Source organism: Natator depressus, chromosome 6 (assembly GCF_965152275.1).
Source record: "Natator depressus isolate rNatDep1 chromosome 6, rNatDep2.hap1, whole genome shotgun sequence".
NCBI classification, from domain to species: domain Eukaryota; kingdom Metazoa; phylum Chordata; order Testudines; family Cheloniidae; genus Natator; species Natator depressus.
In genome coordinates, this window is record NC_134239.1 from 114,247,878 (window position 1) to 114,275,477 (window position 27,600).

The 27,600-nt window shown below is 43.8% G+C and overlaps 1 protein-coding gene across 2 annotated transcripts in view; it reads right to left on the reverse strand.

The window, feature by feature from the left end:
* Positions 1 to 296: 296 nt before the first annotated feature.
* The window catches only part of AHNAK2 (AHNAK nucleoprotein 2), a 100,915-nt gene continuing 73,611 nt past the window's right edge, over positions 297 to 27,600 (reverse strand). For both annotated transcript variants that reach the window (XM_074956346.1, XM_074956347.1), the window contains exons 5-7: positions 26,792 to 26,933; positions 26,016 to 26,197; positions 297 to 25,050 (exon numbers count right to left, since the gene is read on the reverse strand). In XM_074956346.1, the coding sequence (XP_074812447.1) occupies positions 1,462 to 25,050; positions 26,016 to 26,197; positions 26,792 to 26,933 (23,913 nt within the window). In that variant the 3' untranslated portion in view covers positions 297 to 1,461. The remainder of the gene's footprint in view (positions 25,051 to 26,015; positions 26,198 to 26,791; positions 26,934 to 27,600) is intronic.

The window sequence follows — 27,600 nt, forward strand, 5'->3', positions numbered from 1 at the left end:
GTGGAATTCTCCTTTGGGACAGTTGAGAACTCGAGGAGGAGGGGATGAAAAATGTGTTAATTTAGCAAGATATGACTTTGGACTCACCAAATACACTCTAGTACATTTCAGTTTTTTCTTCTGATGCATTTGCTTAGCCCCTATTAAATTGAATAGGTGGGAACAAAAAAATAATATAAAGAAACTGGGATAAAGATGTGTGAGTGAATATGTGAAAATACAATATGCAGAATTACTATGGTGATTAGTCATTGGCCAGTACCAATGTCTCTTTAAAAAAAAGTTCTCCCCCATCTAACTGAAGTTGCAGCTACATCAGCTTCACCAGAGAGTTAGGCTTACCCCAACCTTTCAAGCAATATTGTATTGTAGTTTTCATAATCAAAAAATGATTACAATAATAATGTTGTTGCATTTATTATCAATACAGTGACTGTACTGTGAAGTGAGAATACATTCAACATTCTAGTAATACATGTATAGTGATGGCTAACGTATATGGTATTACCTTTTTGGTCATGTACTTAAGAGAAGCATTGATATAAACAAAAGGTAAATAACTAACTATTTACATCTTATTTCTCTGGAAAAACCTTTCCAGTGATTTCACTCACATATGCGCCCCATTCTATGCATTAACTATTCTGATAAATATATACATAGTGAACTTTCTTACCCCAATTTTTTTTATTCTTCCTCTCAGTTGCCATATTTTATTTTTGTATTTTGAATATGTGAATCAGCAGTATATATTTTTCAGGAATCTGGAGCATTTCCTGAAGTTTTTATTTTTTTTTAAGGCTAAATATTATCCACGCTACTAACTGGGGGGTGAGGGGGGGAAGGATTGTCATATCTACTGTATTATTTCTGTTTGTTCTACATTTTAAAATGATCACGGAATACAAATATTGCTCTATCTAAGATAAAGAAAATATATTTTTATAAGAAAGCAACATCAAGGCAGAAATATATTTAATAAAATAAAATCTAAACAGTTATGTATATTTCTAGTCCTCATAGCACTAGCTTTATATTCATTTTTGCAAATAATCTATAACCTAAACACAACCGGCATGTTTTAGAGAATTATATTTAATAAAATCTTTTCACTATCTTTGCTCCATTCAACACTTTATTTTGCATGGTTAGGAGAATTTTATCAGACTTTGATAAAAGTGTGAATGCCTCTTTTTCCTCAGCAGTTGTGTGTTTCTTCTTGGGTACATCTCATGAAACAAATGTTTCATTGGGACCTACAGTATGTTCATGTGCTTGCAAATGCCAGTGTGGTGAGGAATGATCCACAGACTGTTTTCATCAATGTCAGTTTTAAGTTCTGTTCCACTTTCATTTCTTCTGGAAAACTCTCTGGGAAGACAGCATTTTTCGGCATATGTTTTTCTCTTAGTTTGTTCTACCTTCAGATTTTCCATATATGTATAGATCAGAAAAAAACACTCATTTGGTGGTCTTTTCAAGAATACTTTGCTGGCTAGCTCTTTCCCTCTCCAACAAGATTAATTCAGTTCTTGCTGATGATGTCACTATAGCACCAGAAACTTGGACATTAGATGAGGTCCCTGTGTTTTCATTTTCTTCACCCTTACTTGTTTCTTCTTTAGGTGATAAATTTTCTTCTGCATCAAAAAATGTTTCAGGTTTCTCTGATGGACTTTCATCATCTGAAGTTTTCATTTCTTTTAGATTTGTCTCTTCTTCTTTGTCAATGTTCTTAGCCTTTTTTGATGGGGATGAGAAGCCTAATTTGGGAAATCTAAACCATCCAGTTTTTTCAGTTTGTTTAGAAGAGTCAATATCTGATGCAGAAGAGTCAACAGGTTGGGTTTCTTCTGGAATTGATTTTTGGACTTCAGGTTTGGAATCTGAGCCTGTGTCATCAAGGGAGGAAGAAAACCCAATACTTGGAAGCCAAAATTTGAATCTGCCAGAAGATCTTTTACTGTCAGTTTTTTCTTTTTGATCCTTCATATCTTTTTCTTCATTTTCTGGTATTTTAGCTATTTCACCATCTTTAGAGAGAGGAGATACAGCTATTTCCTCTGGTTGCTTATCAGATTGAGTGTCTCCAAGTTTACTGGAAGGCTGTACTTCAACTGTAAATGTTTTCAGTTTTGGCAAACTGACACTGGAAGATATGACATCATTAGAATCATCAGTTTCACTTTGTGGTTTGCCAGATAATTTAAACTCAGCAGTGTCACTCTTTTGTATTGCTACCCCTAAATTTTCATCAGAAAGTTTAGGTTGGTGAACTTCACTCTCAGACACCTCATGTTTATATTCTGAATAAGACTGCAGTTTGACTGGCATGTCTAGTTTAACATGTGACTCAGGTATCTTCACTTTGAGAAGTGAAAATCCAAAACTAGCAGTTTTAATTTCTGATGAAGGAATCTCAGATTCTTTCACTATCTGAGAGGAGTAAGTCTCATGTGTTTCGATATCAACATGTCCAGATTCAACTTCACCTTGTGTCTTTATTTCTTTACCCTCTGCAAATGGTCCCTGAATTTGTAGTGCTGCTTTTGAAACTGAAGAGTCTGTGGATGGGAGCTTAACGTATTCCTGTGGGGTTTTAATGTCACGTTCAGCCAATGTTGGAATTTTGACTGATGGCCTTTGGATATTACCACCCGCAAATTCTGGTCTTTCTTTAGGAATCTTAGTGCTTACTTCCAGTTTTGGTGCTTCAATGTCAGTACCAGCACCTTTCAAGTCTGTTGCCACTTTTGATGTTGAAACGTCAGTTTCAGCTGTGGGTGCATTGTAAGTGAACGCTGGTATTTTTAACTTGGGAATTTTAATATTTACCTCTACACCCTCAGTTTGTTTGTCTGCCTTGTCCTCTGAAATCCTGGTTGATGATTCCATAATGTCTGAACTTGGACTTTGCAGGTCAATGGAGCCATCTGCTTTTTTAAACTGGATTTCCACTATGCCTAGTTCAGTTTTAGGCAGTGAAACATCAGCCTCTAACTTTGGGAGAAAGACATCAACTTCAGAACCCTTTGCTTTTGAATGTAACACTCCAAACTTTGGCATCTTAAATTTAGATGTTTTCATTTTGCTTGCTTCATCTCCATCTTCTGCTTTCACCCTGACTCCTGCAGAAATAGCCTTTTCAACACTTTCAGCTGGAAATTTTATTTCATGGTCTACAACACTTATTTCAGTATCCATTTTAATTCCCGGAGCACCTATCTTGGTCTCTTCAAGGTTGGTTTTAACATCAGCAACATCTCCTGTTCCCTTTGTGGCAGGCCATCCAAATGAGGGTACACTGAATTTTGGCATTTTTAATTTACTTTCTCTTCCTTGAACATCCTTTCCTGTAGATTTTATCACACCCCCTCGCTTTTCAGTTTTAACTCCTTCACCTGGGTGTAGAATGTCCAGCTCTACTTTTGGAACGACATCTAATTTCTTCTGTGTTCCATCCAAAGCAATTTCAACAGATGGTGCTTTGGCTCCTATTTCTGGACTCTTCAGCTCAATGGAATGTTCTGCTGTTGGAACCTCTGCACACTCTGATTTGGCTTTTTGTTCTTGAAGGGTCAGATCACATTTAGGGAGTGTAATGTCAGCTTTTGGTAAGCTGATGTCCACCCCAGTTTTTGAAGCACTAATTTCTGATGTAGAGAGTTCTACCTTAGGTATCATGACTTTTGGAGTATGTGTTTTCAATTGTTGTCCTTCAGCACCGCGTTTAACTACATCAGCATAAGTTTCCATTTCAGGAATGCTCACTTTAATGACTGCTTTTTCTGGAGGTAGTGAAATTTCTGCTTCAAACTTTGGTGAGGTAACATCAGAACTTTTACCTTTGTGGAGAGAAACTCCCACTTTTGGAATCTCTGCTTTAGCAGATTTGATTTTACCTTCCAAAACATCCTTTCCAGCAGCAGATTCAGTGTCCACATGTGGCAATGATGTTGCATATTCAGGAGCTTCTATTTCAGTTTGCATTTCAGCAGAAGGAGCACTTACTTGCGGCTTTTCCAGGCTCCCTTCACTATCAATGTCATCTCTTTTTCCCTTAGAAGATGACCGACCAAATGTTGGCATTCTAAATTTTGGCATTTTAAACCAGCTCTGATGTTCTTCAGTCTGAATTTCTCCAGACTTCATTTCATGTTCTCCTTGCACTTTCATATCCTCCACCTCAGGGCTTTGAAAGGCCACCTCTGTGGTTGAAAGAGAAATGGATGGGAGACTAACGTCCATCTCTGGAGCTTTAATGTCAGTGATAGAAACTTGAGGCATTTTCATTTTCCCAGTTGAAACCTCTATTTCTGCATCAGAGACATCAGATTTAACTTCTAGTATTGGAGCTTCCACAGCAATGTCAGCAATATCTGTTGTCATTGTAAGCTGGGGAACTCCAGTTTCCATTTTGGGTAAGCTGGTCTCACTTTCTGGTCTTTTTCCTTTTGGAAGTGAAATTCCAAACTTTGGCTTTTGGAATTTAGGCATTGTCATCTTCCCTTCAAGACCTTCAACTTTCACTTCTGCTCCATCCACCGCCAATGGTCCTTCGATTCCTGTTTCTGGACTCTTCAGCTCAATGGAAGCTTCTGCTGTGGGAAATTTAATACCCGTGGACAAGCTGACATCATCACCAGCAGACCCTGATTTGAGGTCAGCTTGTTCAAGACTCACATCATCTGTAGGAAAGGTGGCATCAACCTTAGGTAAGCTAATGTCCATGTCTGATTTGGGAACTTTGATTTCTGGTTTGGAAAATTCCAAAGTAGGAATCTGAACTTCTGGCATTTTTATGCTTATTTGTGCTCCCTCTTCTATGCTTTTGGTATGACTGCTTTCTATATCAGGTATCTGCACTAAGTCTTCTCCATCTCTTTCTGGTTTAGGAACAGTAACATCAGCTTCCACTTTTGGCAGATTCACCTGAGATTTAGGAACCTTAATTTTGGAGAATGAAATTTTAGGTATGATAAATTGAGGCTTTTTAATTTGGCTTTTTTGTTCTTTTTTCCCTGTAGATATTTCAATAGCAAGATCCATGCTTGGACCCTGATCCTCAGTTACAATTTCTGCTAGTTTTGTGTCTGTTTTGCCTGATGATACAGTAATTTTAGGCTCTTCCAGAAGTTCTTCAAAATCGGCTTTAATGCTTGCTTCTTTTTTTGGTGACCAACTAAATGATGGCAATTTGAATTTTGGCAACTTGAAATGTCCTTCTTTCCCTTCCATATCTGTATCTCCAGGTTTTATTTCTCCCTCAACCATTGTTGCTTTAGATGCCATATTTGAATCTTGAATACCAATCTCTGCCATTGGAACAGAAACATTGGATTGGAGGTTAATGTCAACTTTGGGTGTCTTAATATCAGCTTCAGGTATTTTGGGCATTTTGATTTTCCAGCCTGAAGATTCTGTTTCTGCATTAGGGATGGCAGATTCAACTTCTACTGTTGGCGCTTCCGCAGCAACGTCAATAATATCTGTCATCGCTTTTAGCTGGGGAATATCAGCTTCCATTTTGGGTAAGCTGATCTCACTCTCTGGCACTTTCCCTTTACGACGTGAAATTCCAAACTTTGGCTTTTGGAATTTGGGCACTTTAATCTTCCCTTCAAGACCTTCAGCTTTCAGCTCTGCTCCATCCACAACAATTCCAGCTGATATTCCTTCAACTCCTGTTTCTGGACTTTGCAACTCTATGGACCCTTCTGATGTTGGAATCTTAATATCTGGGGCTGACAGGCTGACATCAGCACCAGCAGACGTCAGTTTCAAGTCAGCTTGTTGAATAGTCACATCATATGTAGGAAGCTTGACATCAACCATAGGTAAGCTAACATCCACATCCATTTTGGGAGCTTTGATTTCTGGTTTTGAAAATTCTGAAGTAGAGATATTAACCTTTGGCATTTTTATGGCAATTCCTTCTCCATCTCCACTGCTTCCTTTCTCTGATATCTGCACTGAAACATCTCCTTCATTTTCTGGTTTAGGACCACTAACATCACTTTCCAATTTTGGCAGAGAGACCTGTGCTTTGTGCCCCTTCATTTTAGGAAGTGATATCTTTGGCATGCTGAACTGAGGCTTTTTAATTTTCTCCTTCTCACCTATAGGCATATCACTTTCGAGATCCACACTTGGGCAACAAACCTCAGCTACAGTTAATGTTAATTCAGCTTCTGTTTCTCCTAATGAAGAGGCCAAAGTAGGCTCCTCAAGGGTTGCTTCAGTATCACATGTAACAACTGCTTCTTTCTTTGGTGACCAGCGAAATGATGGGAGTTTGAATTTTGGCATTTTGAACTTGCTTTCTTTCCCTTCAATGTCTTTTTCTCCAGATTTTATTTCACTCTCAGTCTTGACCACTTTACTTTCTAAATCTGGGCCTTGAATGTCTAACTTTGTTGTTGGCATGGTAACATCAACTGATGAGAGGCTGATGTCCACCTTAGGTGCTCCGTCAGCTTTAGGTATTTGAGGCATTTTGAGCGATGGCAGTTGCATTTTTAAGCCTGACACTTCTGTTCTTGCATCAGAGACTTCACATTTAACATCAAAAGATGAAGTTTCAATAGCAATCTCAGTAACCTCAGCTATCGCTTTTGGTTTGGAAATGTCAGCTTCCATTTGGGATAGGCTGATCTCACTCTCTGGAATTTTTCCCTTAGGCAGTGAAATTCCAAACTTCATCTTTTGGAATTTAGGCATTTTAGTCTTCCCTTCGAAACCGTCAAGCTTCACTTCCCCTCTATCTATAGCAACGTCAACAGATGGTATTTTAGCAACTATTTCTGGACTCTTCAGCTCAGTGGAACTTTCTGTCACTGCAACTTTAATATCTGTCTCTGGAATGCTTACATCATCAACAGCAGACCCAGATATCACTTTGGGTTCTTGAATACTCATGTGATACTTAGTAAGAGTGACATCATCTTTCAGTAAGTTTGCATCCTGGTCAGCTATACGGGCACTGATATCAACTTTGGAAAAACCCAAATCAGGAATACAAAATTTTGGTAAATTAACACTTTTGACCCTTGCATCTTCTCCACACTCAGGAAGGTCCACGCTACTCTCAGGGCCTGAAAACCTCAATGGTATTCCTTCAGCTATTACATTAGTTTCAGTTATAGGGTCAAAAACATCAGCCTGCAAGTTGGGATCACTAATTTCAGATTTCGGTATATTATAAATTGAAACCTTTGGAATTTTAAAATGAGGCATTTTAGATGTCCCCTTAACACTATCTTTTCCAGAACTACTTGGAATTTCAAGTCCAACACTTGGAGCCTGGATTGCGGGTCCTGACAGTGTTATCTCTCCTTCTGCCCCAGCTGATGGCACTGTCACCTGGGGCTCTTTGAGGCTTGCTTCAACATCTGCTACACCACCACTGATCTCTTTTGTGGTGGACCAGCCAAATGAAGGCATGCCGAATTTTGGCATTTTGAACTTACTTTCTTTTCCCTTCGCATCTTTATCTGTGGCTTTTATTTCACCTTCTATCTTTACCGCTTTAGCTGTTGCTTCTGGGCCTTGAATGTCCACCTCGGCCTTTGGAAGAGAAACGTCTACTGATGGGAGGGTGATGTCCACCTTTGGTGCTTGAAGGTCTGCTTTAGGCATTTTGGGCATTTTGAGTGATGGCATTTGTATTTTCCAGCCGGAAGCTTCAGTCTCTAGGTCAGGAACATCAGCTTCCACTGCTGGCGTTGGGGTTTCCACGCCGATTGCACCCACTTGGCCTTTGACTTTTGGCTTGGGAATGTCAGCTTCCATTTTGGGTAAGCTGATCTCGCCTTCTGGCACTTTGCCTTTTGGAAGTGAAACTCCAAACTTTGGCTTTTCAAATTTAGGCATTTGAATTTTCCCTTCCAAACCGGCAGTTTTCACCTCTGCTCCCTCCACCGCAATTTCAGCTGATGGTGCTTTCGCTTCAATTCCTGGACCCTTCAGCTCAAAGGAACCTTCTGTTTTGGGAATCTTGACTCCAGGTGCTGAGATTTTGACATCTGCAGGAACGGAGGCTGCTTTCAGGTCAGCTTCTTGAAGACTGACATCACACGTGGGAAGTGAGACATCGCCTTTGGGTAAAGTAACATCCACGTCTACTTTGGGAGCTTTGAGTTCAGGTTTAGAAAATCCCGTAGAAGGCATCTTGACTTTTGGCATGTGTATTTGCATCCCTGTTGCCTCTGCTTTCCCTGTCTCAACTTCAATACTGCTTTCCATGGCGGGAACTTTCACTTCAAATGCCCCCTCTTTCATTTCGGCTTGTGATTTGGGAAGGGCAATAATTGCCTCTACCTTTGGCAGACTGACCTGTTCCTGGGGAGCCTTGACTTTGGGAAGCTTCACACTCGGCAGCTTAACATCAGGCATTTTAAGTTTCCCCTTCTCACCATCTTTTCCTGCAGAAGTCCCGATTTCCAGTTCAGCACTTGGAGCCTGGATTGCGGGTCCTGACAGTGTTCTCTCTCCTTCTGCCCCAGCTGACGGCACTGTCACCTGGGGCTCTTTGAGGCTTGCTTCAACATCTGCTACTCCACCACTGGTCTCTTTTGTGGTGGACCAGCCAAATGAAGGCATGCCGAATTTTGGCATTTTGAACTTACTTTCTTTTCCTTTCGCATCTTTATCTGTGGCTTTTATTTCACCTTCTATCTTTACCGCTTTAGCTGTTGCTTCTGGGCCTTGAATGTCCACCTTGGCCTTTGGAAGAGAAACGTCTACTGATGGGAGGGTGATGTCCACCTTTGGTGCTTGAAGGTCTGCTTTAGGCATTTTGGGCATTTTGAGTGATGGCATTTGTATTTTCCAGCCGGAAGCTTCAGTCTCTAGGTCAGGAACATCAGCTTCCACTGCTGGCGTTGGGGTTTCCACGCCGATTGCACCCACTTGGCCTTTGACTTTTGGCTTGGGAATGTCAGCTTCCATTTTGGGTAAGCTGATCTCGCCTTCTGGCACTTTGCCTTTTGGAAGTGAAACTCCAAACTTTGGCTTTTCAAATTTAGGCATTTGAATTTTCCCTTCCAACCCGGCAGTTTTCACCTCTGCTCCCTCCACCGCAATTTCAGCTGATGGTGCTTTCGCTTCAATTCCTGGACCCTTCAGCTCAAAGGAACCTTCTGTTTTGGGAATCTTGACTCCAGGTGCTGAGATTTTGACATCTGCAGGAACGGAGGCTGCTTTCAGGTCAGCTTCTTGAAGACTGACATCACACGTGGGAAGTGAGACATCGCCTTTGGGTAAAGTAACATCCACGTCTACTTTGGGAGCTTTGAGTTCAGGTTTAGAAAATCCTGCAGAAGGCATCTTGACTTTTGGCATGTGTATTTGCATCCCTGTTGCCTCTGCTTTCCCTGTCTCAACTTCAATACTGCTTTCCATGGCGGGAACTTTCACTTCAAATCCCCCCTCTTTCATTTCGGCTTGTGATTTGGGAAGGGCAATATCTGCCTCTGCCTTTGGCAGACTGACCTGTACCTGGGGAGCCTTGACTTTGGGAAGCTTCACACTCGGCAGCTTAACATCAGGTATTTTAAGTTTCCCCTTCTCACCATCTTTTCCTGCAGAAGTCCCGATTTCCAGTTCAGCACTTGGAGCCTGGATTGCGGGTCCTGACAGTGTTATCTCTCCTTCTGCCCCAGCTGACGGCACTGTCACCTGGGGCTCTTTGAGGCTTGCTTCAACATCTGCTACTCCACCACTGGTCTCTTTTGTGGTGGACCAGCCAAATGAAGGCATGCCGAATTTTGGCATTTTGAACTTACTTTCTTTTCCTTTCGCATCTTTATCTGTGGCTTTTATTTCACCTTCTATCTTTACCGCTTTAGCTGTTGCTTCTGGGCCTTGAATGTCCACCTCGGCCTCTGGAAGAGAAACGTCTACTGATGGGAGGGTGATGTCCACCTTTGATGTTTGAAGGGCTGCTTTAGGCATTTTGGGAATTTTGAGTGATGGCATTTGTACTTTCCAGCCGGAAGCTTCAGTCTCTAGGTCAGGAACATCAGCTTCCACTGCTGGCGTTGGGGTTTCCACGCCGATTGCACCCACTTGGCCTTTGACTTTTGGCTTGGGAATGTCAGCTTCCATTTTGGGTAAGCTGATCTCGCCTTCTGGCACTTTGCCTTTTGGAAGTGAAACTCCAAACTTTGGCTTTTCAAATTTAGGCATTTGAATTTTCCCTTCCAAACCGGCAGTTTTCACCTCTGCTCCCTCCACCGCAATTTCAGCTGATGGTGCTTTCGCTTCAATTCCTGGACCCTTCAGCTCAAAGGAACCTTCTATTTTGGGAATCTTGACTCCAGGTGCTGAGATTTTGACATCTGCAGGAACGGAGGCTGCTTTCAGGTCAGCTTCTTGAAGACTGACATCACACGTGGGAAGTGAGACATCGCCTTTGGGTAAAGTAACATCCACGTCTACTTTGGGAGCTTTGATTTCAGGTTTAGAAAATCCCGTAGAAGGCATCTTGACTTTTGGCATGTGTATTTGCATCCCTGTTGCCTCTGCTTTCCCTGTCTCAACTTCAATACTGCTTTCCATGGCAGGAACTTTCACTTCAAATCCCCCCTCTTTCATTTCGGCTTGTGATTTGGGAAGGGCAATATCTGCCTCTGCCTTTGGCAGACTGACCTGTTCCTGGGGAGCCTTGACTTTGGGAAGCTTCACACTCGGCAGCTTAACATCAGGTATTTTAAGTTTCCCCTTCTCACCATCTTTTCCTGCAGAAGTCCCGATTTCCAGTTCAGCACTTGGAGCCTGGATTGCGGGTCCTGACAGTGTTATCTCTCCTTCTGCCCCAGCTGACGGCACTGTCACCTGGGGCTCTTTGAGGCTTGCTTCAACATCTGCTACACCACCACTGATCTCTTTTGTGGTGGACCAGCCAAATGAAGGCATGCCGAATTTTGGCATTTTGAACTTCCTTTCTTTTCCTTTCGCATCTTTATCTGTGGCTTTTATTTCACCTTCTATCTTTACCGCTTTAGCTGTTGCTTCTGGGCCTTGAATGTCCACCTCGGCCTCTGGAAGAGAAACGTCTACTGATGGGAGGGTGATGTCCACCTTTGATGTTTGAAGGGCTGCTTTAGGCATTTTGGGAATTTTGAGTGATGGCATTTGTACTTTCCAGCCGGAAGCTTCAGTCTCTAGGTCAGGAACATCAGCTTCCACTGCTGGCGTTGGGGTTTCCACGCCGATTGCACCCACTTGGCCTTTGACTTTTGGCTTGGGAATGTCAGCTTCCATTTTGGGTAAGCTGATCTCGCCTTCTGGCACTTTGCCTTTTGGAAGTGAAACTCCAAACTTTGGCTTTTCAAATTTAGGCATTTGAATTTTCCCTTCCAAACCGGCAGTTTTCACCTCTGCTCCCTCCACCGCAATTTCAGCTGATGGTGCTTTCGCTTCAATTCCTGGACCCTTCAGCTCAAAGGAACCTTCTATTTTGGGAATCTTGACTCCAGGTGCTGAGATTTTGACATCTGCAGGAACGGAGGCTGCTTTCAGGTCAGCTTCTTGAAGACTGACATCACACGTGGGAAGTGAGACATCGCCTTTGGGTAAAGTAACATCCACGTCTACTTTGGGAGCTTTGAGTTCAGGTTTAGAAAATCCCGTAGAAGGCATCTTGACTTTTGGCATGTGTATTTGCATCCCTGTTGCCTCTGCTTTCCCTGTCTCAACTTCAATACTGCTTTCCATGGCGGGAACTTTCACTTCAAATCCCCCCTCTTTCATTTCGGCTTGTGATTTGGGAAGGGCAATATCTGCCTCTGCCTTTGGCAGACTGACCTGTACCTGGGGAGCCTTGACTTTGGGAAGCTTCACACTCGGCAGCTTAACATCAGGTATTTTAAGTTTCCCCTTCTCACCATCTTTTCCTGCAGAAGTCCCGATTTCCAGTTCAGCACTTGGAGCCTGGATTGCGGGTCCTGACAGTGTTATCTCTCCTTCTGCCCCAGCTGACGGCACTGTCACCTGGGGCTCTTTGAGGCTTGCTTCAACATCTGCTACACCACCACTGATCTCTTTTGTGGTGGACCAGCCAAATGAAGGCATGCCGAATTTTGGCATTTTGAACTTACTTTCTTTTCCCTTCGCATCTTTATCTGTGGCTTTTATTTCACCTTCTATCTTTACCGCTTTAGCTGTTGCTTCTGGGCCTTGAATGTCCACCTCGGCCTTTGGAAGAGAAACGTCTACTGATGGGAGGGTGATGTCCACCTTTGGTGCTTGAAGGTCTGCTTTAGGCATTTTGGGCATTTTGAGTGATAGCATTTGTATTTTCCAGCCGGAAGCTTCAGTCTCTAGGTCAGGAACATCAGCTTCCACTGCTGGCGTTGGGGTTTCCACGCCGATTGCACCCACTTGGCCTTTGACTTTTGGCTTGGGAATGTCAGCTTCCATTTTGGGTAAGCTGATCTCGCCTTCTGGCACTTTGCCTTTTGGAAGTGAAACTCCAAACTTTGGCTTTTCAAATTTAGGCATTTGAATTTTCCCTTCCAACCCGGCAGTTTTCACCTCTGCTCCCTCCACCGCAATTTCAGCTGATGGTGCTTTCGCTTCAATTCCTGGACCCTTCAGCTCAAAGGAACCTTCTATTTTGGGAATCTTGACTCCAGGTGCTGAGATTTTGACATCTGCAGGAACGGAGGCTGCTTTCAGGTCAGCTTCTTGAAGACTGACATCACACGTGGGAAGTGAGACATCGCCTTTGGGTAAAGTAACATCCACGTCTACTTTGGGAGCTTTGAGTTCAGGTTTAGAAAATCCCGTAGAAGGCATCTTGACTTTTGGCATGTGTATTTGCATCCCTGTTGCCTCTGCTTTCCCTGTCTCAACTTCAATACTGCTTTCCATGGCGGGAACTTTCACTTCAAATCCCCCCTCTTTCATTTCGGCTTGTGATTTGGGAAGGGCAATATCTGCCTCTGCCTTTGGCAGACTGACCTGTACCTGGGGAGCCTTGACTTTGGGAAGCTTCACACTCGGCAGCTTAACATCAGGTATTTTAAGTTTCCCCTTCTCACCATCTTTTCCTGCAGAAGTCCCGATTTCCAGTTCAGCACTTGGAGCCTGGATTGCGGGTCCTGACAGTGTTATCTCTCCTTCTGCCCCAGCTGACGGCACTGTCACCTGGGGCTCTTTGAGGCTTGCTTCAACATCTGCTACACCACCACTGATCTCTTTTGTGGTGGACCAGCCAAATGAAGGCATGCCGAATTTTGGCATTTTGAACTTCCTTTCTTTTCCCTTCGCATCTTTATCTGTGGCTTTTATTTCACCTTCTATCTTTACCGCTTTAGCTGTTGCTTCTGGGCCTTGAATGTCCACCTCGGCCTTTGGAAGAGAAACGTCTACTGATGGGAGGGTGATGTCCACATTTGGTGCTTGAAGGTCTGCTTTAGGCATTTTGGGCATTTTGAGTGATGGCATTTGTATTTTCCAGCCGGAAGCTTCAGTCTCTAGGTCAGGAACATCAGCTTCCACTGCTGGCGTTGGGGTTTCCACGCCGATTGCACCCACTTGGCCTTTGACTTTTGGCTTGGGAATGTCAGCTTCCATCTTGGGTAAGCTGATCTCGCCTTCTGGCACTTTGCCTTTTGGAAGTGAAACTCCAAACTTTGGCTTTTCAAATTTAGGCATTTGAATTTTCCCTTCCAAACCGGCAGTTTTCACCTCTGCTCCCTCCACCGCAATTTCAGCTGATGGTGCTTTCGCTTCAATTCCTGGACCCTTCAGCTCAAAGGAACCTTCTATTTTGGGAATCTTGACTCCAGGTGCTGAGATTTTGACATCTGCAGGAACGGAGGCTGCTTTCAGGTCAGCTTCTTGAAGACTGACATCACACGTGGGAAGTGAGACATCGCCTTTGGGTAAAGTAACATCCACGTCTACTTTGGGAGCTTTGATTTCAGGTTTAGAAAATCCCGTAGAAGGCATCTTGACTTTTGGCATGTGTATTTGCATCCCTGTTGCCTCTGTTTTCCCTGTCTCAACTTCAGTACTGCTTTCCATGGCGGGAATTTTCACTTCAAATCCCCCCTCTTTCATTTCGACTTGTGATTTGGGAAGGGCAATATCTGCCTCTACCTTTGGCAGACTGACCTGTACCTGGGGAGCCTTGACTTTGGGAAGCTTCACACTCGGCAGCTTAACATCAGGCATTTTAAGTTTCCCCTTCTCACCATCTTTTCCTGCAGAAGTCCCGATTTCCAGTTCAGCACTTGGAGCCTGGATTGCGGGTCCTGACAGTGTTATCTCTCCTTCTGCCCCAGCTGACGGCACTGTCACCTGGGGATCTTTGAGGCTTGCTTCAACATCTGCTACTCCACCACTGGTCTCTTTTGTGGTGGACCAGCCAAATGAAGGCATGCCGAATTTTGGCATTTTGAACTTACTTTCTTTTCCTTTCGCATCTTTTTCTGTGGCTTTTATTTCACCTTCTATCTTTACCGCTTTAGCTGTTGCTTCTGGGCCTTGAATGTCCACCTCGGCCTCTGGAAGAGAAACGTCTACTGATGGGAGGGTGATGTCCACCTTTGATGTTTGAAGGGCTGCTTTAGGCATTTTGGGAATTTTGAGTGATGGCATTTGTATTTTCCAGCCGGAAGCTTCAGTCTCTAGGTCAGGAACATCAGCTTCCACTGCTGGCGTTGGGGTTTCCACGCCGATTGCACCCACTTGGCCTTTGACTTTTGGCTTGGGAATGTCAGCTTCCATCTTGGGTAAGCTGATCTCGCCTTCTGGCACTTTGCCTTTTGGAAGTGAAACTCCAAACTTTGGCTTTTCAAATTTAGGCATTTGAATTTTCCCTTCCAAACCGGCAGTTTTCACCTCTGCTCCCTCCACCGCAATTTCAGCTGATGGTGCTTTCGCTTCAATTCCTGGACCCTTCAGCTCAAAGGAACCTTCTATTTTGGGAATCTTGACTCCAGGTGCTGAGATTTTGACATCTGCAGGAACGGAGGCTGCTTTCAGGTCAGCTTCTTGAAGACTGACATCACACGTGGGAAGTGAGACATCGCCTTTGGGTAAAGTAACATCCACGTCTACTTTGGGAGCTTTGAGTTCAGGTTTAGAAAATCCCGTAGAAGGCATCTTGACTTTTGGCATGTGTATTTGCATCCCTGTTGCCTCTGCTTTCCCTGTCTCAACTTCAATACTGCTTTCCATGGCGGGAACTTTCACTTCAAATCCCCCCTCTTTCATTTCGACTTGTGATTTGGGAAGGGCAATATCTGCCTCTGCCTTTGGCAGACTGACCTGTACCTGGGGAGCCTTGACTTTGGGAAGCTTCACACTCGGCAGCTTAACATCAGGTATTTTAAGTTTCCCCTTCTCACCATCTTTTCCTGCAGAAGTCCTGATTTCCAGTTCAGCACTTGGAGCCTGGATTGCGGGTCCTGACAGTGTTATCTCTCCTTCTGCCCCAGCTGACGGCACTGTCACCTGGGGCTCTTTGAGGCTTGCTTCAACATCTGCTACACCACCACTGATCTCTTTTGTGGTGGACCAGCCAAATGAAGGCATGCCGAATTTTGGCATTTTGAACTTCCTTTCTTTTCCCTTCGCATCTTTATCTGTGGCTTTTATTTCACCTTCTATCTTTACCGCTTTAGCTGTTGCTTCTGGGCCTTGAATGTCCACCTCGGCCTTTGGAAGAGAAACGTCTACTGATGGGAGGGTGATGTCCACCTTTGGTGCTTGAAGGTCTGCTTTAGGCATTTTGGGCATTTTGAGTGATGGCATTTGTATTTTCCAGCCGGAAGCTTCAGTCTCTAGGTCAGGAACATCAGCTTCCACTGCTGGCGTTGGGGTTTCCACGCCGATTGCACCCACTTGGCCTTTGACTTTTGGCTTGGGAATGTCAGCTTCCATCTTGGGTAAGCTGATCTCACCTTCTGGCACTTTGCCTTTTGGAAGTGAAACTCCAAACTTTGGCTTTTCAAATTTAGGCATTTGAATTTTCCCTTCCAAACCGGCAGTTTTCACCTCTGCTCCCTCCACCGCAATTTCAGCTGATGGTGCTTTCGCTTCAATTCCTGGACCCTTCAGCTCAAAGGAACCTTCTATTTTGGGAATCTTGACTCCAGGTGCTGAGATTTTGACATCTGCAGGAACGGAGGCTGCTTTCAGGTCAGCTTCTTGAAGACTGACATCACACGTGGGAAGTGAGACATCGCCTTTGGGTAAAGTAACATCCACGTCTACTTTGGGAGCTTTGAGTTCAGGTTTAGAAAATCCCGTAGAAGGCATCTTGACTTTTGGCATGTGTATTTGCATCCCTGTTGCCTCTGCTTTCCCTGTCTCAACTTCAATATTGCTTTCCATGGCGGGAACTTTCACTTCAAATCCCCCCTCTTTCATTTCGGCTTGTGATTTGGGAAGGGCAATATCTGCCTCTACCTTTGGCAGACTGACCTGTACCTGGGGAGCCTTGACTTTGGGAAGCTTCACACTCGGCAGCTTAACATCAGGCATTTTAAGTTTCCCCTTCTCACCATCTTTTCCTGCAGAAGTCCCGATTTCCAGTTCAGCACTTGGAGCCTGGATTGCGGGTCCTGACAGTGTTATCTCTCCTTCTGCCCCAGCTGACGGCACTGTCACCTGGGGATCTTTGAGGCTTGCTTCAACATCTGCTACTCCACCACTGGTCTCTTTTGTGGTGGACCAGCCAAATGAAGGCATGCCGAATTTTGGCATTTTGAACTTACTTTCTTTTCCTTTCGCATCTTTATCTGTGGCTTTTATTTCACCTTCTATCTTTACCGCTTTAGCTGTTGCTTCTGGGCCTTGAATGTCCACCTCGGCCTTTGGAAGAGAAACGCCTACTGATGGGAGGGTGATGTCCACCTTTGGTGCTTGAAGGTCTGCTTTAGGCATTTTGGGCATTTTGAGTGATGGCATTTGTATTTTCCAGCCGGAAGCTTCAGTCTCTAGGTCAGGAACATCAGCTTCCACTGCTGGCGTTGGGGTTTCCACGCCGATTGCACCCACTTGGCCTTTGACTTTTGGCTTGGGAATGTCAGCTTCCATTTTGGGTAAGCTGATCTCGCCTTCTGGCACTTTGCCTTTTGGAAGTGAAACTCCAAACTTTGGCTTTTCAAATTTAGGCATTTGAATTTTCCCTTCCAAACCGGCAGTTTTCACCTCTGCTCCCTCCACCGCAATTTCAGCTGATGGTGCTTTCGCTTCAATTCCTGGACCCTTCAGCTCAAAGGAACCTTCTATTTTGGGAATCTTGACTCCAGGTGCTGAGATTTTGACATCTGCAGGAACGGAGGCTGCTTTCAGGTCAGCTTCTTGAAGACTGACATCACACGTGGGAAGTGAGACATCGCCTTTGGGTAAAGTAACATCCACGTCTACTTTGGGAGCTTTGAGTTCAGGTTTAGAAAATCCCGTAGAAGGCATCTTGACTTTTGGCATGTGTATTTGCATCCCTGTTGCCTCTGCTTTCCCTGTCTCAACTTCAATACTGCTTTCCATGGCGGGAACTTTCACTTCAAATCCCCCCTCTTTCATTTCGGCTTGTGATTTGGGAAGGGCAATATCTGCCTCTGCCTTTGGCAGACTGACCTGTACCTGGGGAGCCTTGACTTTGGGAAGCTTCACACTCGGCAGCTTAACATCAGGTATTTTAAGTTTCCCCTTCTCACCATCTTTTCCTGCAGAAGTCCTGATTTCCAGTTCAGCACTTGGAGCCTGGATTGCGGGTCCTGACAGTGTTATCTCTCCTTCTGCCCCAGCTGACGGCACTGTCACCTGGGGCTCTTTGAGGCTTGCTTCAACATCTGCTACACCACCACTGATCTCTTTTGTGGTGGACCAGCCAAATGAAGGCATGCCGAATTTTGGCATTTTGAACTTCCTTTCTTTTCCCTTCGCATCTTTATCTGTGGCTTTTATTTCACCTTCTATCTTTACCGCTTTAGCTGTTGCTTCTGGGCCTTGAATGTCCACCTCGGCCTTTGGAAGAGAAACGTCTACTGATGGGAGGGTGATGTCCACCTTTGGTGCTTGAAGGTCTGCTTTAGGCATTTTGGGCATTTTGAGTGATGGCATTTGTATTTTCCAGCCGGAAGCTTCAGTCTCTAGGTCAGGAACATCAGCTTCCACTGCTGGCGTTGGGGTTTCCACGCCGATTGCACCCACTTGGCCTTTGACTTTTGGCTTGGGAATGTCAGCTTCCATCTTGGGTAAGCTGATCTCGCCTTCTGGCACTTTGCCTTTTGGAAGTGAAACTCCAAACTTTGGCTTTTCAAATTTAGGCATTTGAATTTTCCCTTCCAAACCGGCAGTTTTCACCTCTGCTCCCTCCACCGCAATTTCAGCTGATGGTGCTTTCGCTTCAATTCCTGGACCCTTCAGCTCAAAGGAACCTTCTATTTTGGGAATCTTGACTCCAGGTGCTGAGATTTTGACATCTGCAGGAACGGAGGCTGCTTTCAGGTCAGCTTCTTGAAGACTGACATCACACGTGGGAAGTGAGACATCGCCTTTGGGTAAAGTAACATCCACGTCTACTTTGGGAGCTTTGATTTCAGGTTTAGAAAATCCCGTAGAAGGCATCTTGACTTTTGGCATGTGTATTTGCATCCCTGTTGCCTCTGTTTTCCCTGTCTCAACTTCAGTACTGCTTTCCATGGCGGGAACTTTCACTTCAAATCCCCCCTCTTTCATTTCGACTTGTGATTTGGGAAGGGCAATATCTGCCTCTGCCTTTGGCAGACTGACCTGTTCCTGGGGAGCCTTGACTTTGGGAAGCTTCACACTCGGCAGCTTAACATCAGGTATTTTAAGTTTCCCCTTCTCACCATCTTTTCCTGCAGAAGTCCCGATTTCCAGTTCAGCACTTGGAGCCTGGATTGCGGGTCCTGACAGTGTTATCTCTCCTTCTGCCCCAGCTGACGGCACTGTCACCTGGGGCTCTTTGAGGCTTGCTTCAACATCTGCTACACCACCACTGATCTCTTTTGTGGTGGACCAGCCAAATGAAGGCATGCCGAATTTTGGCATTTTGAACTTCCTTTCTTTTCCCTTCGCATCTTTATCTGTGGCTTTTATTTCACCTTCTATCTTTACCGCTTTAGCTGTTGCTTCTGGGCCTTGAATGTCCACCTCGGCCTTTGGAAGAGAAACGTCTACTGATGGGAGGGTGATGTCCACCTTTGGTGCTTGAAGGTCTGCTTTAGGCATTTTGGGCATTTTGAGTGATGGCATTTGTATTTTCCAGCCGGAAGCTTCAGTCTCTAGGTCAGGAACATCAGCTTCCACTGCTGGCGTTGGGGTTTCCACGCCGATTGCACCCACTTGGCCTTTGACTTTTGGCTTGGGAATGTCAGCTTCCATCTTGGGTAAGCTGATCTCGCCTTCTGGCACTTTGCCTTTTGGAAGTGAAACTCCAAACTTTGGCTTTTCAAATTTAGGCATTTGAATTTTCCCTTCCAAACCGGCAGTTTTCACCTCTGCTCCCTCCACCGCAATTTCAGCTGATGGTGCTTTCGCTTCAATTCCTGGACCCTTCAGCTCAAAGGAACCTTCTATTTTGGGAATCTTGACTCCAGGTGCTGAGATTTTGACATCTGCAGGAACGGAGGCTGCTTTCAGGTCAGCTTCTTGAAGACTGACATCACACGTGGGAAGTGAGACATCGCCTTTGGGTAAAGTAACATCCACGTCTACTTTGGGAGCTTTGATTTCAGGTTTAGAAAATCCCGTAGAAGGCATCTTGACTTTTGGCATGTGTATTTGCATCCCTGTTGCCTCTGTTTTCCCTGTCTCAACTTCAGTACTGCTTTCCATGGCGGGAATTTTCACTTCAAATCCCCCCTCTTTCATTTCGACTTGTGATTTGGGAAGGGCAATATCTGCCTCTACCTTTGGCAGACTGACCTGTACCTGGGGAGCCTTGACTTTGGGAAGCTTCACACTCGGCAGCTTAACATCAGGCATTTTAAGTTTCCCCTTCTCACCATCTTTTCCTGCAGAAGTCCCGATTTCCAGTTCAGCACTTGGAGCCTGGATTGCGGGTCCTGACAGTGTTATCTCTCCTTCTGCCCCAGCTGACGGCACTGTCACCTGGGGATCTTTGAGGCTTGCTTCAACATCTGCTACTCCACCACTGGTCTCTTTTGTGGTGGACCAGCCAAATGAAGGCATGCCGAATTTTGGCATTTTGAACTTACTTTCTTTTCCTTTCGCATCTTTATCTGTGGCTTTTATTTCACCTTCTATCTTTACCGCTTTAGCTGTTGCTTCTGGGCCTTGAATGTCCACCTCGGCCTTTGGAAGAGAAACGCCTACTGATGGGAGGGTGATGTCCACCTTTGGTGCTTGAAGGTCTGCTTTAGGCATTTTGGGCATTTTGAGTGATGGCATTTGTATTTTCCAGCCGGAAGCTTCAGTCTCTAGGTCAGGAACATCAGCTTCCACTGCTGGCGTTGGGGTTTCCACGCCGATTGCACCCACTTGGCCTTTGACTTTTGGCTTGGGAATGTCAGCTTCCATCTTGGGTAAGCTGATCTCGCCTTCTGGCACTTTGCCTTTTGGAAGTGAAACTCCAAACTTTGGCTTTTCAAATTTAGGCATTTGAATTTTCCCTTCCAAACCGGCAGTTTTCACCTCTGCTCCCTCCACCGCAATTTCAGCTGATGGTGCTTTCGCTTCAATTCCTGGACCCTTCAGCTCAAAGGAACCTTCTATTTTGGGAATCTTGACTCCAGGTGCTGAGATTTTGACATCTGCAGGAACGGAGGCTGCTTTCAGGTCAGCTTCTTGAAGACTGACATCACACGTGGGAAGTGAGACATCGCCTTTGGGTAAAGTAACATCCACGTCTACTTTGGGAGCTTTGAGTTCAGGTTTAGAAAATCCCGTAGAAGGCATCTTGACTTTTGGCATGTGTATTTGCATCCCTGTTGCCTCTGTTTTCCCTGTCTCAACTTCAGTACTGCTTTCCATGGCGGGAATTTTCACTTCAAATCCCCCCTCTTTCATTTCGGCTTGTGATTTGGGAAGGGCAATATCTGCCTCTACCTTTGGCAGACTGACCTGTACCTGGGGAGCCTTGACTTTGGGAAGCTTCACACTCGGCAGCTTAACATCAGGTATTTTAAGTTTCCCCTTCTCACCATCTTTTCCTGCAGAAGTCCCGATTTCCAGTTCAGCACTTGGAGCCTGGATTGCGGGTCCTGACAGTGTTATCTCTCCTTCTGCCCCAGCTGACGGCACTGTCACCTGGGGATCTTTGAGGCTTGCTTCAACATCTGCTACTCCACCACTGGTCTCTTTTGTGGTGGACCAGCCAAATGAAGGCATGCCGAATTTTGGCATTTTGAACTTACTTTCTTTTCCTTTCGCATCTTTATCTGTGGCTTTTATTTCACCTTCTATCTTTACCGCTTTAGCTGTTGCTTCTGGGCCTTGAATGTCCACCTCGGCCTTTGGAAGAGAAACGCCTACTGATGGGAGGGTGATGTCCACCTTTGGTGCTTGAAGGTCTGCTTTAGGCATTTTGGGCATTTTGAGTGATGGCATTTGTATTTTCCAGCCGGAAGCTTCAGTCTCTAGGTCAGGAACATCAGCTTCCACTGCTGGCGTTGGGGTTTCCACGCCGATTGCACCCACTTGGCCTTTGACTTTTGGCTTGGGAATGTCAGCTTCCATCTTGGGTAAGCTGATCTCGCCTTCTGGCACTTTGCCTTTTGGAAGTGAAACTCCAAACTTTGGCTTTTCAAATTTAGGCATTTGAATTTTCCCTTCCAAACCGGCAGTTTTCACCTCTGCTCCCTCCACCGCAATTTCAGCTGATGGTGCTTTCGCTTCAATTCCTGGACCCTTCAGCTCAAAGGAACCTTCTATTTTGGGAATCTTGACTCCAGGTGCTGAGATTTTGACATCTGCAGGAACGGAGGCTGCTTTCAGGTCAGCTTCTTGAAGACTGACATCACACGTGGGAAGTGAGACATCGCCTTTGGGTAAAGTAACATCCACGTCTACTTTGGGAGCTTTGAGTTCAGGTTTAGAAAATCCCGTAGAAGGCATCTTGACTTTTGGCATGTGTATTTGCATCCCTGTTGCCTCTGCTTTCCCTGTCTCAACTTCAATACTGCTTTCCATGGCGGGAACTTTCACTTCAAATCCCCCCTCTTTCATTTCGGCTTGTGATTTGGGAAGGGCAATATCTGCCTCTGCCTTTGGCAGACTGACCTGTACCTGGGGAGCCTTGACTTTGGGAAGCTTCACACTCGGCAGCTTAACATCAGGTATTTTAAGTTTCCCCTTCTCACCATCTTTTCCTGCAGAAGTCCCGATTTCCAGTTCAGCACTTGGAGCCTGGATTGCGGGTCCTGACAGTGTTATCTCTCCTTCTGCCCCAGCTGACGGCACTGTCACCTGGGGCTCTTTGAGGCTTGCTTCAACATCTGCTACACCACCACTGATCTCTTTTGTGGTGGACCAGCCAAATGAAGGCATGCCGAATTTTGGCATTTTGAACTTCCTTTCTTTTCCCTTCGCATCTTTATCTGTGGCTTTTATTTCACCTTCTATCTTTACCGCTTTAGCTGTTGCTTCTGGGCCTTGAATGTCCACCTCCGCCTCTGGAAGAGAAACGTCTACTGATGGGAGGGTGATGTCCACCTTTGGTGTTTGAAGGGCTGCTTTAGGCATTTTGGGCATTTTGAGTGATGGCATTTGTATTTTCCAGCCGGAAGCTTCAGTCTCTAGGTCAGGAACATCAGCTTCCACTGCTGGCGTTGGGGTTTCCACGCCGATTGCACCCACTTGGCCTTTGACTTTTGGCTTGGGAATGTCAGCTTCCATTTTGGGTAAGCTGATCTCGCCTTCTGGCACTTTGCCTTTTGGAAGTGAAACTCCAAACTTTGGCTTTTCAAATTTAGGCATTTGAATTTTCCCTTCCAAACCGGCAGTTTTCACCTCTGCTCCCTCCACCGCAATTTCAGCTGATGGTGCTTTCGCTTCAATTCCTGGACCCTTCAGCTCAAAGGAACCTTCTGTTTTGGGAATCTTGACTCCAGGTGCTGAGATTTTGACATCTGCAGGAACGGAGGCTGCTTTCAGGTCAGCTTCTTGAAGACTGACATCACACGTGGGAAGTGAGACATCGCCTTTGGGTAAAGTAACATCCACATCTACTTTGGGAGCTTTGATTTCAGGTTTAGAAAATCCCGTAGAAGGCATCTTGACTTTTGGCATGTGTATTTGCATCCCTGTTGCCTCTGCTTTCCCTGTCTCAACTTCAATACTGCTTTCCATGGCGGGAACTTTCACTTCAAATCCCCCCTCTTTCATTTCGGCTTGTGATTTGGGAAGGGCAATATCTGCCTCTACCTTTGGCAGACTGACCTGTTCCTGGGGAGCCTTGACTTTGGGAAGCTTCACACTCGGCAGCTTAACATCAGGCATTTTAAGTTTCCCCTTCTCACCATCTTTTCCTGCAGAAGTCCCAATTTCCAGTTTAGCACTTGGAGCCTGGATTGCGGGTCCTGACAGTGTTATCTCTCCTTCTGCCCCAGCTGACGGCACTGTCACCTGGGGCTCTTTGAGGCTTGCTTCAACATCTGCTTCTCCACCACTGATCTCTTTTGTGGTGGACCAGCCAAATGAAGGCATACTGAATTTTGGCATTTTGAACTTACTATCTTTTCCTTTCGCATCTTTATCTGTGGCTTTTATTTCACCTTCTATCTTTACCGCTTTAGCTGTTGCTTCTGGGCCTTGAATGTCCACCTCGGCCTTTGGAAGAGGAACGTCTACTGATGGGAGGGTGATGTCCACCTTTGGTGCTTGAAGGTCTGCTTTAGGCATTTTGGGCATTTTGAGTGATGGCTTTTGGATTTTCCAGCCTGAGCCTTCTGTCATAGGATCAATTTGCACTGGTGCTTTTGGGACCTCCTTATCAATTTCCAGTCCTTCCATTTTTACTGTTTTCTTGTGCATGTCAGTTTCCAGTTTGTGTAATGTGATTTCACTTTCTGGCTGCTTTCCCTTATTGATGCCAATTCCACACTTTTCTTGTTGTATATCTGATATTTTCATCTGATCCTGCTCCCATTCTTCATTTTTCTCTTTTTCTTGTTTTGTTTGTCCTGTTTCTTTTGTTGTTGTTTTTATTTCTAGACCTTTTATTTGAATAGAACTGTGTTCTAGGTGATCCCTCATTTCTTTATTTGTTATTCCTTCTCCAGGACCTTGTAGAAGAATTTTGGTGGGTTTTTGTTCTGATGAACCTTTTTGTTTCTTTTTTCTGGTCCTTGGTAATGCTTGCGGTATTTGTTTGCTTTGTGTGTCTTTGAGACCAGGTGTTTGTATTTCTGATGTAGGTTTTGATATTTGTGTTGTTATTGGTGGTATTTGTGGTGTTGTAATAGTAGGTTTAGATATTGCTATCTGGTCCTTTTGTTTTTTAATGTTAATTTCAACTTCAGGGCACTTCTTTGTATAGATTGGTAAGCCATTTTCCATGTCTTTTAAGTTTTTTTTGACATTTTCTTGTATTTCACCTGCTTTTGTTTCATATGCAGAAGACATAGTATATTGTACAGTTAGTATTTCTGGAATTTCCATGCTGATATCTTCTTTTCGTATTTTATCCTTTTTTGTTGGTGTCACGGTTTTTATTTCTAATCTCTGCTTCTCTTCTGTTTCTGCTTTTGTTCTATGCATTTTGAATCCAATATTAGGGAACTTCAGTTTCTTTTGGCTTCCTTTTTTCTCTTTAGCACAGAATTCTTCTTCTTGTAATTGTGACTCAGTGTCAGTGCTTGTTGGGGAAATATCTTGTATTGCATGCTCATATGCATCTGATGTACTATGAGATCGTCTATGCCCCAAAATCTTTTTATTTTTCATTGACTGGAATTTGGGCCATGACAATCTCTCTTTTCTGGGTTGTTTTGTTCTTCCCAACCTTTTTTTTACAATTTCCTTTTCCTTGTCGTCTTCTGAAATAATCTTTTCTGAAATTTCCAGTGTTGTTCCAGGAATTTTTTCATTAAGCTCTTTTTCCTGAAGAAGAGGTTGTTTTTTGTAAATATGAATATAAAATGTGTATAATGTTCATCTTGTTTTGTTTAAAATCAGCTACTTTTTGGACATATAAACACACTAAAAATTGAGGGTGCAATACAATCAAAAGTTACATGAAATGAAATTATTATATTAAGTTAATAGATGTATATAGCTACCGAAGTCTAGATTCTATGTAAAATATCCTGGCTTGTAGTCAACAGCAACTCCTAAATATATTTTATTCTGAGATTATTCAATTTGCAAAGTGAGAAATAAGATACATTTTAATCAGATGGAAACCCATGATTAGATTCTGTTGTGACAGATGTCAGTGACTAAACCAGTATTGACTATAGGTGCTCAAAAGAACAGCCATTTTTTGTTGACATTTTATATGTTGAAATATTCCAACCATGGCTAATACTGACTTCATTTGGAGCAGTCTCAGATCCCTAGGATACCTAGTTGAACTCTAAAACATTGTGACTAAAAATATCTTCTAAAAATTTGTCCTTACTGTTTGATGATTTTATATTTTCTCTATCACTAGTTTATAGTCGAAGAACCAAATCCTTTTCTCACTCTGGACCTGTTCCTGTTTCCGTTCACTGTAATGGAAGCTGGGTCAGACTCTGAGTCCTCCCTTCACCAAAACTAAACTACCATCATATTCAATGTAAGTTTAGCTTGATTAAGGACTTAAGTGAAATACTCCCTTGTAGACAGGGCTTAATTTGGACTGAAGAGGTGCATAGTTTTTGTGCTGGCTTTCTGCATAGGAGTGGATTTCACCCTGAGTGAGCACTGCAGGTTTTGTCCAACAGTATCATAAAGGTAGTAAAGTGAAGCATGTGTGTGTTTGCGGGACAAGGGCCTGTATTTTCCCATCTCCAATGGTACTATATAATGGACGTTTGTAGTATTTTCCTATTCTTTCTAACATGATACAGAAATAATTTTACCTGACTTATTTTTTCCTTCTTGGGTTGTACTGTAGAATGTATTTTTTCTAGCTCTTCTTTCCCACCAAGTTTTCTTTTGAGGCTGAATTGTACTTTGTATGGCTCGGAATATTGTAGAATCTTGAGTGCATCTTCATATTTGATATTATCAAAAAATATTGTGGCACTTAATAGCTGATCACCTGCAAATGGTACCAGACATTTTATTTTAAGATATCAGTTTGCTATATCATGCAGTTTTTCAAATCACATTTTTCTTGATGATCATATAAACATGAAGGGTCATAAACATATGATGATTATATAAAGCATATCATGATTTGTTTTAATATGTATGCTTTGGAGTTTTATTTGTTTAAATAGTATTATTTATTGTATTATTGTGTATTCATGCACATAATAGTTCATAAAAGGCTTACTGCATATTGGGCCACAGTCTTCATAGATGTAAGTTACTTTTATCTTTGAAATTTAATGAATTAATTGTGTATATAGATATAGATATAAATTACTGACTAGTTCTAGTGAAGAGTAGTGTATTCCATGATTTATAGGAAATCCATATTTCATTATTATTTCAGGTACTGAGCCTGCAAACTGCTCATGGGAGTAAAGTTAAACATGTGTATTGGTGTTTGCAGGACGGGGACCTATTTTTACTAGTAACTGAAAATATGATTGTGTGTGTGTACTTATACACAAACTTTGTGATTTTTATTTTTTATCAAATTTCTAGATAATAGTGTTTTTAAAAAATCCAGAATATCAGACTGTACCTTCTCTCAAACTGAATATTTTCGAAGCAGGGGATTCCTTGAGCACTTGTTTTACAAATATTCCTTCACTTCCTCCACCAGTCACACTAAAACCGCTAGCACCAGATTCCACTTCTGTTTTCAGGGTCACCTCCATAGACGCCTAGATGCCCAGAAAGATGTCATGTTAAAATTCATTGTTAATTCACACCGACCACTTGAAACTATACTGAAATCTTCCTCACACAAAAAATGAGCACCTTCGGACATACTTACCATATCTCCCTCAAGAAAGATTGCTTAAAAATGGGAACTTATATGTACAATATGGGCAAAGTGCTGAACACCTTGATTCAATTCCAGTGGGACTGTGCAAATATTTAAAGTTAAGCAGATGCTTAAGTGTTGTGTTGGATAGGGGCGAGATTGCTCAGCTTCAGTCCTGCTTGGGGAGCAGAGAGACAGAGCTTCAGGGAGGAAGGGCTGGGTCCTCTCTTTAAAGTTCATTTCATTTGCCCCAGTCCCAAGCTGTACAGGCGCCAACTTTCCAATGTGCCCGGGGGGTGCTGGACCCCGGCTCTGCCTGGGCCCCGCCCCCTACCCCCACTCATCCCTTCCCCCAAGGCCCCGCCTCTTTCTGCCCTCACTCCACCCCCACTCCATTTGGTTCAAGTTGTGTGCATATTAGTCTCATAAAGGAATAATGGACTTAATATAACTTGTATTGTCCAGGAGAGTGCTGGGCAGTACAGGACATATATTTCTGGGGAAAACCTAAGATGGGGGTGGGCGTGTTGGGGTTACTCTGCAGTATAGTCAAAGCTGGTGCG